Genomic DNA, 12618 nt, shown 5'->3' with positions numbered 1-12618 from the left:
TTTTAACACAAATCCTCTTGTATTTCCTCTTGCTTCACTAAAATAATACTGGAATCAGTATAGTTTTGTGGCAGCCCCTCCTGTGGGGGAAAAGCTGTCTTTAGACACCTGCAAGAACTGGGTTGACACTACTGGGTTAAGAGGTAGTACTAGTCATGTAAGATTGTGACCATTTAGTCATATGTTTAATAACCTCCTTATATAACCCTTGTTATTTAATTCAGATATTACGTTCAGTTTGTATTTCTCAATAATAATCCCCCACCCTCAAACCAATATGCACATACACACCCAATCAGCATGCATGACGGCTGAGTGACATTCCAATGGCTGTTTATTTTCATGAATACAACCGAGATTATACAAAATGAAGTAGACACAGTCTTGTACAAATGGCATACATTTTACAGTTAATTGTGAAAGTTAGAAAGGTTAACAAGTTCTATTAGCACTTTTCATAAATAGATTGGTTTCTGAAAAACATTTTTAATATTACACTAAAGGTTTTTAAAAAATACCTGTTGATCAGAACAAACTAAAAACCTATTTGTTAATGAATGATACTTATGAGAACTTAAAATAATAGGTTCACTTCTTATTTTCCACAAGTCTTGGACATGTTCATTTACTACAGAACCTGGGACTCAGTTTTTGAAGTTAGCAACTTCCTGGGGTTACTGGGAGGTAGAGTAATTATGAAAAAGGGAACACTTCAATTCTTTGTATAAAAGGCTGCCTTGCATACTGATTACTTTGTGAACCCCAAAAAGTACTATATAGTCAAAGCCCCATTTTATTGCCCATTAAAAGAAATACACAGTTGACTATCTGTCACATCCCCCCAATCAAATAAAATAATTCATATAAAATAAAATAAAAAAAAATCATAGAAGTTAGAACCAGAAGGAAATGACTGCTGTACAGAAAAACATACAAATACAGTATGTAGATAAAACTGAAAAACTGACTAATGTGGACTATTTACTTTTACATTACTCACACAGATGTACTGGATTAAATGCAAAGAATCTAGGTTTATTTCATGGAGGTGGGTCCAAGAGCGGTTTAATTGGTCATCCCCATCCCCAAGTGTCAAAGTGAAATGAAACTCAGTAAATTCTAGATGATTGTTTTACTTCACTTAAAGAAGTTATCTGGAAATAATAACAATCAACTGATAAGGCAAAAATATTCTGTGAGTTGTATTAAGAAGGACTAGCTCATGACTCAAAGAGAACCTGCCCTGAGTCTTAGTCTTTGGAAGGAGATCAGATGGTGGCACTAGTCAGTCACACTGGAGATCACATCTTCACGTCTCAGAGAGCACATTGTATAGGCCAGAAGTGTGCTCACCAGCCTATACAAGGGTCTGGGCAATCCCGCAGGTAAGTTTCATATTGACCTTTTGTAACATCCATCAAGGTTGTGAATACAGTCAGCTGAAAGAAAAGTTATTTCTACTTTAAGGATGTTTTCAATTCTAAGATGTTCTGACAGATATTTTAAGACTCATTTACCCCCACTATGCATAATTGAGAGTCATGCAAAGCCTAGCAGTGTACTAGGGAGTATAAACATTTAGCTTTGGCTATCCTTACCCTTAAAGCACTTCTAATGCAATGAGGGAAACGCTGCAGGCACACAGATTACAAAGCACACACCCAGACTTGCATAGGAGGCCACATGGGCTCTGTAAGTTTCCCAATCGTGAGCTCATTCAAAGATGGTGTGGGCAAAATGAGAAGCATGGCAGGGTCAGTGAGCTGAAGGAAGGCTTCCTGTGGGGGCCAGGCTCTGACGGTAAAAGACAGGAGGAATTTGTCCTGACAGAGGTGCTGGTGGCTTGTTTATTTTAGGAAGAGTTAGGGAAAAGGCCCAAGAAAAAGAAGAAAGGAACAAATGGGATAATCAGGGTGAGTATATCCAGAACCCATAAGGAATGACTATTAGCAAATAGGATGATAAGGAAACTTTTTGCAATTTTTATCTGTGTCTGAAAATGGACTTCAGACTTTGTTGTGTCAAATTTTAGGTGTTAGTTGCAGAGTATAGTGTGAGATATCTGATAGGGGGAAGTCAACAGTAAAATGCTAAACGTAATTCAAATTCCATGTAAGTAAAGCTAGAAACAATACTCTGACCAATTTGGACATCCCAGAAGTTATGCTTTTAGCCACACAAAAACAATTTTTAAAATTCAGCCTTAAGCTAAACATGACTTCTGTGCTCAAACTGACCCAAGATAATAATCCATGTAAGTAAAGCTAGAAACAATACTCTGACCAATTTGGACATCCCAGAAGTTATGCTTTTAGCCACACAAAAACAGTTTTTAAAATTCAGCCTTAAGCTAAACATGACTTCTGTGCTCAAACTGACCCAAGATAATAAGGAAAGATGAAACATAAGACCAAATTCTTTCCTTAGCAAAGATATATATATATCTTTCCTTAGCAAATATAAATATATATATATATATACCTTGTTGAGGACAGGTTTGGTTGACAGGATATCATATAAGGTTGCAATTGAGACATTCTAAAAGACAAAAACAGTTTTGTTTTCAGTAAGTCAGCAGCCTTATCCACACAAACGGGCCATTAGAAACCAAGACATTCTTTAATCAACCTCCCTCCAATCCCACTAAAAGAATTTCCCTTGGGGTCACAGTTAGAAACTGAAGTAACAGTTTCTAATGTACTACTTTTCTTTCTCTTCCCTGTTTTTAATTCTTGCCTGTTTGGTGTTCAGCTTCACAAAGTTTCATCCAGCATCAGGATAAGAAAGGGAAAGTACAGCAAAATTTTGCTCTTTAAGTTTTAAAAAAACCCCAAAAAACAAAACCAGTGGAGATTATCTAAAGATACTGAATAAAATGAGGTTTATAAATTCTTTGAAGGCCAAAGAAAACATGCCAGAACTAAGATAATCGAATGGTGACAGTTCCTTTCTATATATGACATTGCAAATGTACCTCTTGGCTTGTGCGGTTTAGACACATCTTTGTAGGTGTCCTGCGATCATCAAGGAAGAGGGGATTTTTCCAACGGTCATAATTTGTTTCTACCAAATACCATCTACCCTGCTTAGGATCGAGTCTAGACACAAAAAGAAAGACTCCCCGTTAGGCTTCCTGCCTTAAACCTGCATACATGACACGCTGCGCTTTAGTTCCTCCTCACGTTGCTGTAACAAACCTACTTACTCATATACATCCAAGGATTCTTTTCTGTCTCGTGTAATCACACAACCCTCCCCGGACTGGTTGCCGCCCAGGATAAAGTATGCTGGGGCCATTATTTTGGTCTTGGTCAATATATTCTTGGCTTCTTCGTAACTACATAGAAACATTACAAAAAAAAAAGGAAACATTTTTAGTTGACCTGGAATAGAAATGTTTAGCTCTGTGGAAACTGAGGGAAACAAGTATCTGAGGAACATGTTTTCTAAAAAGGAACGGTGAGCAACGGCTCCAGGAGGCACAATCCTTGACTCCTATGTGGGGAAGCAGTGAGATGGGAAGCAGGGATTTTAGAAGGTCCCTCTAATCTGAAGGAGAAACAAAATGACCTCAGGAGATCATCCCCCGCCCTTATTGTCTATGCCTTTCACTGAATAATAGCAAAAAGGGAAATGGTATAATGATAGCATCTAGGACAAAGGGAATAGAAAGTAAACCTTGACAATTAGAGCTATTAAAAATTAAAGTGGATTATCAAAGAAGGCTACTAAACTTTATTAAAAGTAGAACTGGTGCCCATTTGTTCTAAGTCATTTGGAGGCAGTGTGAGCTGAAGGAAGGCAGCTTTGCTATTAGAAAATTTCTGCACCACAGCAGAATATAACTTCTGGGTTAATACAAATTACCATTTAAATGAAGATTTGTATTGTACAATTTTTCTTCTGTGCGTGTGTGACTTTTTTGGTACAACAAAAACATTCATAGGTGCCTTTCATAGTGTCTATTGCCTTTCATAGTATCTATATCCCTAGTACTTTTAAAATAAATTCATTCCCTTGCTATAAAAACATACAACATGCTCAAAGAAAACATGAATAATTCTACATGAGTATCAAAGGTACACCTAAGAAATTCTGTAGTAGTCCTCAACGGATGTTAAGCTGGAGCTTGGGAAATTTTTTTGTTATATTTTAATATGAGGAATTTAAAATAAACGAAATACTTGGGGCTGGCCCGTGGCTCACTTGGGAGAGCGTGGTGCTGACAACACCAAGTCAAGGGTTAAGATCCCCTTACCGGTCATCTTTTAGAAAAGTAAGTAAGTAAATAAATAAATAAAATAAAAATTTGATAATAAAGCAATCAATCACTTTACCTTGTGCTGTTTTCCAGAACTAATCTAGTGATAAACCCTATCCACATGGCGTCTTTCTTTCCCAACAACCATTCTAAGATACCTGGAAGAGATCAAGCACACGCAGTGTCACAGGACCTGGAAGAGGTTAGACTCCTTAACCAGAAGGCATAATCCAGTCCTCCTCTTAAAAGCTGTGAAATTCCCATTTCACTGAAGAACACTCTACTCACCCAGATAACCACCATTTATACTGAAACGTTCATTTAGTGTGAGACTTAGCAGTCCCTGAGGAAAAGACAAAGCAGTGAAGTCAGAAACGTCAACCATTCTCTTGAAGGCCCTATCACTGTACTTTACAGTGGTACACAAAGGCCTGCACTGGTAACGGGGAATGCAAAGATAAATCAGAACCATGATAATATCACCTTATATTTAACAAGGCTTTTTTAAAGCTCAAAGCATTTTCACATCTAGTATGTGAGATGAATAAGTAGGTGGGGTATTATTGGCCACTTTTCAGACAGGGAACAGAAGAGTAGAGAATTAATGCCTGACCTGCCTAAGTGAACAGCAGAAAATCTTTTGACTCCCAGCCCTTGACACCTGGCCTCCTGCTCCTTATCCCAGAAGAGGCTCAGAAACCTTCACTTCCTTTCTACTCTTCTCTACCATGTGATCTCACACCTTTGAAAGAGACAAGAAGTACAAGGGAATGAACTGGGGTTTCGTATTCTTTTTAGGTCATTTTCTTAGACTCTACCTTTCACAGACAACAAAAACAGGATACAGAGCTACCCGTAACATTATGTAATAGGAGATTCCTTACTGGTTTGAATCCTGTTACCATGCCCACATAGCCAGCAAAGCTTGAAGCCTTGAAGACAGTTTTATTATTTCTTTGGAAGTCCAAATTCACTGTTAAAGGTTTTAGTTCTTCAGTTATAGTCCAAGTATTATTATTTACATTCCACCTGCAAAAGACAAATTTCAGTGACATGTAAGAACAACTATGATAATGATGAATATGATGATGGGAGCCAGGCACTACATGACATTAGGTGCTTTATCTCCCTAATCATTAGTGATCCATCCTAATGAGACCTTTACGATGTGGTTGGTTTTATCCCGTTTTCCAGATGATAAAACTGAGGCTCAGATATGTAATTCTCCCAATATCATACAGACTATAAATAGCCCCGGATTTAAGTCTGTTATTTTTTCAGAAAGGTCAAGATGACACATAAAATAGAATGCTGCTCTCTTCCTTCTAACCAATAAATGAGACATGCATCTGTCTCCCTCAAGCATCCTTCAGATTTCTCTTACTATGTGCAACTTCTCAGATACAAACTCTCAAATAACTGAGTAAGAGTATGTCCATCCTGTCTCAAAACAAAGGAATCCAGTTATCTTCACTTATGGTATTTGGGGCATGATTTGGGGGTTAATTTTTCATCAGGGTAACACAATCAACTCTTCTTATGGAATGATACATATTATGATCTTTACATACCCAAGAAATATGCCAAAATCCATGTTTCTCGCATGTAGTAGATGACCTATTTGAAAGTAAGCAGAAGAGACATGCAGTGGCAGTTTAAATGGTAGAACTAATGCTAAATCAAAGCTGGACATTTAATTTTGGTTAATTTATATTCACAACTGTTTCATCTCACAATAAGAATTAAGAAGCAGCCCGATACCGGAAGCTTTAATAAGATCAAACTGTTGTCACTGTCACAATTGCTAGACACCCCCACAAAATCTAAGAGTACAGGATTCCAGGTAAGATCAGAATATGGGAAAAGGTTAATTCTTTGGTACACTATCACGTGGTTCTACCAGGACACAAATACCTTAACCTCAATTGATGTGACTTACCAAATGTTTCCCTTCAGGCACTGTCACCTACAACTGGATACCTCAAGGTTTAGGCATAGGCAGATTTTAAACCCCAAACATAGGTCAAAAATCAGAGTGAGTGAGGATAAGTCATTTTGTGCCTTGCACTCTGGGGACCCAGCCAGTAAATACACGGGAAGGTGAGGTGGTATATAGAGCAAGAGTCCCTTGGCTAGAAATTATGGGACAGTGCTTGTCCCAGGCCTCAAGAAAAGCATATATGTCATTACTTGTATGAAGTCTTCTGTCAATTCATGTAGATGAGTGTAAGTAGACTATGAGAAGGTAAGAATGTTTCTAGTCCTGAAACACTTTGTAGTGGATGGAATTATGTCCCCCCAAACTCACTGAAGCTTGAATTGTGTCCCCCAAGTTTTATGTTATTAGAAACTTGGCCCCCACAGTGACTGTTAAGAGGGTGGGAAATCCTATTACGGTAATTGAAAGGTGGAGACTTGAATAGGTGATTAGATCGCAGGAACATACTGCAGTGAATGGATTAAAAATGGTGGTCAGGGGTGTGGTTCTGAGGGCTTTAAAAGAGGAGAGAGGACAGTCTGTCTTGCTCTCTTGATCTCCCTGCTCTGTCATTATGCAATGTGATACACTGTTATCACTTAAGTCACCACCAAAGAAAGCCTTCACTGCATGTGTTCCCTGGACTTTGGACTTTCCAGCCTTAGGAACTGTAAGCAATAAATTTAGTTTTCTTTATAAATCACCCAGTTTCAAATATTTTGTTATAAGCAATAGAAACAGACTAATACATACTTCTTCCAAGTTTTCTGCATGACTGAATTAAACTTTGATAGGCATTATAGTGTTCTTAAAATAAGGAGTTTTCAATGCATTTACAAAAATTTACCAAGAAATATAAAGCTGTATGCAACATAACAAATGTACATAGCAAGCCTGGATTTTGCAAGTTCTGATTCCATTTAGTTAGAAGATTTTTCTTTTACATGAGACTTTGCACTGCCCACCCTTCCTCAGCACACACTTACCTTCTTTGTCTTCTGTTATTATTGAAGTACAAATGGTAAAAAATTCATAAAAAATATTGAATGTAATAATCTCTCCTATGAGAAAAGAAAGGAAAAATTTTTTGTGAATATACAGAACCATGATAGTGTCAGAAAAATTTGTTTTAGGAGAAAGTTGTACTCTCTGCACTGTGAGAGCATGTGCTCTGGCATATGTAAGTGCCCGCAGGCCAATCTGACTGTGCCTGAATAGCTGGCCAATCTCGTCCTTTACCAGCCTGTACTTTCTCCAGACTCAAGATAAAACATGTCCTCAAAGAGGTAGCTACTGGGCAAGCTGAACATCTGGGCAAGTTGGAATTGTGCTACAACATAATGTCCAAAGTTTTCATCAATATGCTTCATTTTAGATTTTCTTTGGGGAGCTCAAATATGATACTTTAATACATCTGGCTTCTGGTTGTATGCTGAAAATGTATTTTGCACAGATTTTTGGAGGGTGACCAACATTTCTAAGATAAGAAAGGAAATTTAAGAAATATTAATAAAATTAGTACAGAGCTGCCAAGAAAATCCATGGTAGAACATTTTATTTTTTGAATATTTTCCCCAAGCTGTATAGCAGTACCATTTAACATTTAATTCAAAGGTATATAGCATACTTTATCTCTGTCCCATTTAATGTTAATGTGTTAATATGTTTTTTTTCACCCCAATCTAATGTTCATTTTGTTTCCATTTAATTTCTATTTTGGTAAAATTCTACTCTAATTTTTTTTATTATGAATCATCTGTTAATCTTCTTAATCTGTCTCTTGAGATATTTGATACTGAATATTTGAATATTTTTATATTCTTTATATTATACATTTCTTTATATAATAAAGGAATTAGAGACTTGATTTTAATAAAGTCTGCAAGTATATATTTCAAGTATATTAATTTTCCTTTTAAATCATTTTTTTAAAGTAAAAAAAAAAAAACTAGCCACTTTTGTTAATAAATACTACTGGTTTTCATAAATTCTCAATCCAAGGTCCTATGGGCTACTTAAAATAATGACTCTATTGCTCTCATAGCTTAAAAATAAAACTTTTGGGGTGGTAAGTAAAGTCTTTTTTATTAAACACTATGAACTGGAAACCGAAATTTAAAAATAGCTTCCAAAAACATCAATACTGAGGATAATTTAATGAATGATATGCAAGATCTCCTCCCTGAAAATAAAAAAATATTGCTCTGAGAAATCAATAACCTAAATTAATGCTGAGATTATACCATATTCATGGATTGGAAAACTAAGTCTTAAAATCCAATTCAAAATATCAATAGACTCTTTTGTCAAAGTTGACAGGCTGATTCTAAAATTTATATGGAAATGCAAAGGGCATAGAATAGCCAAGAAAAAAAAAAAAGTTGGAGGAATTATACTACCTAATTTTAAAGACTTACTATAAAGCTTTAGTAATTGAGGTAGCATGGTATTGATATGAGGAAAGATAAATAGATAAACAAAATGTAATAGAAAGTCCCCAAACAGGATCAGACATACACAGTCACCTGATTTATATAAAAGACACCACTGTAATTTACCGAGGGAAGGACGATTTTTTTGATAGAGTTCAATTGATTGGGTGTAATATGTAAAAAAATCTGAACCTTGACCCCCTAACTCACACCATACACAAAAATTAATTCAAGATAGATCATACACCTAAATGTAAAAAAGTAAACATAATACAGCTAGAATAAAACATACAAGAATATTTTCATGACTTTGGAATAGGCAAAGATTTCTTAAATGGACACAAAAAGCACTACTTATAAAAGAGAAGACTGAGAAGTTAGACTTCATTAAATTAAGAATTTCTGTTCATCAAAAGACACCAGTAAGAGAATAAAAATGTGAGCCACAGACTGGGGAAGATATTTGGAAAACACATATCTGACAGTACGTGTACTGAGAATATATAAAGAATTCCTTCACATCAATGAATGGGCAAAAGACCTTAAGCACTTCACCCAGCCCTCAAAGAAACAAAGAAACAAAAAAGAAAAGGGTCAATAAGCTGTTCAATTTCATAAATCATCAGGGAAGTGCACATTAAAACTACAACGGGATACTGTGATACTCAACAAAATGACTCAAATAAAAAAGACCGACATTGCAAAGTGGAGAAGTGTCAAGTGGGGAAAACTAAAACTCTCCTACTATGCTGATTGCCCATCAATACAATCACTTAGAAAAACTGTTTCACAGAATCTACAAGATTAAATACACAGCACACATAACCCAGCAGTTCACTTCCTAGGAATACTCGAATATCCAAGAGAACCGAGTGCACACGCCCATCAAAAGACAGGTACAAGAATGTCCGTAACTGCTCTATTCTTAATATTCCCAAATCTGAAAACAACCCTAATATCCTATTCATACAACAGCATACTACCCACAGTAAGTACAAGAAACCACACACAACAGTTCACATTGTTCAGTTCTATTTACAAGAAGTTCAAGAAGAGGCAAAACTAATCTATGTTTTAGTCAGAATAGTGGTTAATTAAGGAAGCAGTATTATCTAAAAAAGGGGCACAATGGAGCATTCTGGAGTACTGGAATTTTCTATATTTTGATCTGTTGTTATTACATGCATGGATGCATCATTTTTAAACTTCATTGAGCTGTATACATAAGATCTGTGCACTTTACTATGTGTATATTGTGTCTCAATAGAAATATTTTAAAGTGTTTTTATTAAATTTCTTTAAAAGTGACCTTTACCTAAAGGTATATTAGTAACAGCTGCAATTCCCTTCATTTCTTCTTCAAAAGGACCAGGAAAGTTGCCAAGTAGACCAGGCTGAAAAACAAACAAACTAACAATTATTCATCCTGAAAGCATGCTTTGAGATCTGGTTCTTTGACATATAATTTGTTCCAGATATTGCTATCACAATAGGTGATAAGTTATTTTTAAACATTTTCACATCATGTATTTCTAAAAGATTCTATGTAATACTCAATATTGGACCCCATCCAGAGACCTACGATTCTCAGGTTGTTTTTTCCTGACATATTCCCCCATTCTCCAGAGAGAGTGGGAACCAGAGTAATTCCACCTGGATGACCTAACATGACCCACAACACAGGAACATCATAGAAAGCACTCCTTAACTCTCTGCTCAAATTCACCCTCCAGCCACTGGTATACATCCTTATTACTATTCCCTTCCCACAACAAACCTGCACTGTTCTATTCATTCATAAAACCTTTCATCATGGTTGATGGCTGATCTTGGGCTAGGATGCATTAACTGCATTCTGTTAGCAGACAATGGACATATGAGCAGATTTGATGGTGAACATCACACTTTTATTCTCAACTGCAACTACTCACTAACATTGAGATCACAATTTAAGTTCACAGCCTTCTGCTCAGATAATGTACTTAAAATTCCCAAGTCCCATTTTTTACTAACTTGGCAGTTATATTTGTGGCCTAAGCACATTATTTTTTTTCCTAGGAATTCAAAGCATTGCACAAGTGGAATGTTCCAGCCAACTGAATAAACAAATGTGACTTAATGAACATTTATCAAACACATTACATCCAGGCACTATACTTACATACAGAATGCCACTTAATCCTCATAACAACCACATGCATATGAAGCATGTATTAGGAAATATTATGCTCACTGATGAGAATACAAAAGTTTCATAGGTTAAGAAACTGGCTCAAGGACACACAGCTAGTATGTGACTGATCCAACCTTAAAACCCAGAGTTGTCTGATTCTAAAGCATGGCACCTAAACCTTTGGCAATGCACTTGGGGTATGTGAGGGCCTCTTCCTCTTTTGCTCCTACCTATATTTTTTTATCTGGGGGAAGTCTGTTAAGTATGAACATAAAGGACAGCCATAATCAAAGGCTCTGGGAGCATGATCATGAGAGATTACAGGTCCAATTGTCATAGGGAGGATGTGCCCAGAACATCTAGCCTCTAGGACAATGATTTTAGACGAGGGGCAGTTTTGCTCCCCAGGGTAGATTTAGTGAGTTCCAGGGACATTTGCAGTTGTCACAACTAAGGGGGTTTGACCAGCACCCAGTGGGCAGAGGCCAGGTATGCTGCTAAACATCCTGCAATGCACACAGCTCCCACAGCAAAAATTATCCAACCCCAAATGTCATTTACACCCAAGCCCTGCCTTAGGGCTTTGTTGTCCTCCCCCAGTCCTCTGCACTCTGCAGTAAAGTGAGTAAAGACTGGAAGATGGCCAGGAGTAGCCCTCTGGGGTTCTAAGGGCCAGGTCCTAGGTGCCCCATTGGTTCCACCTAAATAAAAAAGGGCTGAGAAATGCAGTCTTCCCGCTTGACCAGGAAGAAAATGAGATGGTTTGGTGACTGCAAAGCCACCAGAAGCACTCAACCCAAGTGAGTTTCAGCGGTCACAGCTTCTGAGGGACTCCACCGAATACGGGGCTGGGCTGAGAATATTATTTGGTCATGTCTAGAAAAATTTCTGGGTATCCCGAGATACTCGGGGGCAAAGTATGTAAGAAAAAAAAAACAAGTTTCCAATAGTGAACTTAGAAACCTTAGTATGTATATACAAGGGTACTTCAAAAAAGTTTGTAGAAAAATAGAATTACAAGATAATATGAATCTTTCCCATGATGACCCCTTGTATAAAGGGCAGGAAATGCCACACTCCCAGGTGAAATGTGTGTATCTGCCCATTGCTCTGTAATATCGTCCATATTTTAAAAAAATATTAAAGAGCGCTTAACTGCCAACATTTGCCACGCTTTGTGTCTTATTACTCTAATATTACCAATCCCCAGAATTTAAGTCCTTCTGAAGCTTTGACAGTAATCTAGAATAAATGCAAATTTGTCCAAGTTCCTGAGTAGAGGTTGTTGAATTATATGCCTTTAAATAAATACCAGAGCATTTTCTGAACTCTGAGTGTGTATGTATATATGTGTGTGCTTAAAACTTATTGAAGGAAATAATATTTCTTACCAACTTTTGATCCACTATCTGCATAAGTTTTCCACTTGGCACAAATGCATTTACTACATTTTTCAGGGAATTCACCATTATCCTAATCTGAAAAATAAATAAACAAAACACATAATAAATAACATAAAGAAGTGCTGGCATTTAAGATTCACACTGCTGTAATGAAAACAGATGCAGACCTTTTGACTTACCCATGTATAGCTAAAATACAGAGTGCTATTTGAAAATATTTTCAATTAATTGTTAACACAATGAGTCTAATTTTATCTTTAAAATAGCATTTGACTCTTTTTTTTTTTTTTTTTTTTTTTTTAATTTTTTTTTTTTTAAATAAACACTTAAAATTTTTTCCTTTTTTTTTAAAAAGGGGGGTTGATAAAAAA

General features: G+C 36.4%; 1 protein-coding gene across 2 annotated transcripts in view; it reads right to left on the bottom strand.

Moving 5' to 3' along the window:
* Positions 1 to 316: 316 nt before the first annotated feature.
* Positions 317 to 12618, bottom strand: part of ASAH1 (N-acylsphingosine amidohydrolase (acid ceramidase) 1) — a 55313-nt gene continuing 43011 nt past the window's right edge. For both annotated transcript variants that reach the window (XM_008572379.1, XM_008572378.1), the window contains exons 4-14: positions 12236 to 12322; positions 9987 to 10065; positions 7226 to 7300; positions 5833 to 5878; positions 5146 to 5290; positions 4550 to 4604; positions 4338 to 4419; positions 3206 to 3337; positions 2975 to 3098; positions 2482 to 2538; positions 317 to 1439 (exon numbers count right to left, since the gene is read on the bottom strand). In XM_008572379.1, coding sequence (XP_008570601.1) covers positions 1350 to 1439; positions 2482 to 2538; positions 2975 to 3098; positions 3206 to 3337; positions 4338 to 4419; positions 4550 to 4604; positions 5146 to 5290; positions 5833 to 5878; positions 7226 to 7300; positions 9987 to 10065; positions 12236 to 12322 — 972 coding nt within the window. In that variant the 3' untranslated portion in view covers positions 317 to 1349. The remainder of the gene's footprint in view (positions 1440 to 2481; positions 2539 to 2974; positions 3099 to 3205; positions 3338 to 4337; positions 4420 to 4549; positions 4605 to 5145; positions 5291 to 5832; positions 5879 to 7225; positions 7301 to 9986; positions 10066 to 12235; positions 12323 to 12618) is intronic.

This window comes from Galeopterus variegatus, unplaced genomic scaffold (genome assembly GCF_000696425.1).
Source record: "Galeopterus variegatus unplaced genomic scaffold, G_variegatus-3.0.2 Scaffold778, whole genome shotgun sequence".
Taxonomy (NCBI): domain Eukaryota; kingdom Metazoa; phylum Chordata; class Mammalia; order Dermoptera; family Cynocephalidae; genus Galeopterus; species Galeopterus variegatus.
The sequence above is the reverse complement of the archived record's forward strand: the minus strand, read 5'-3'. Positions and strand labels throughout refer to the sequence as shown.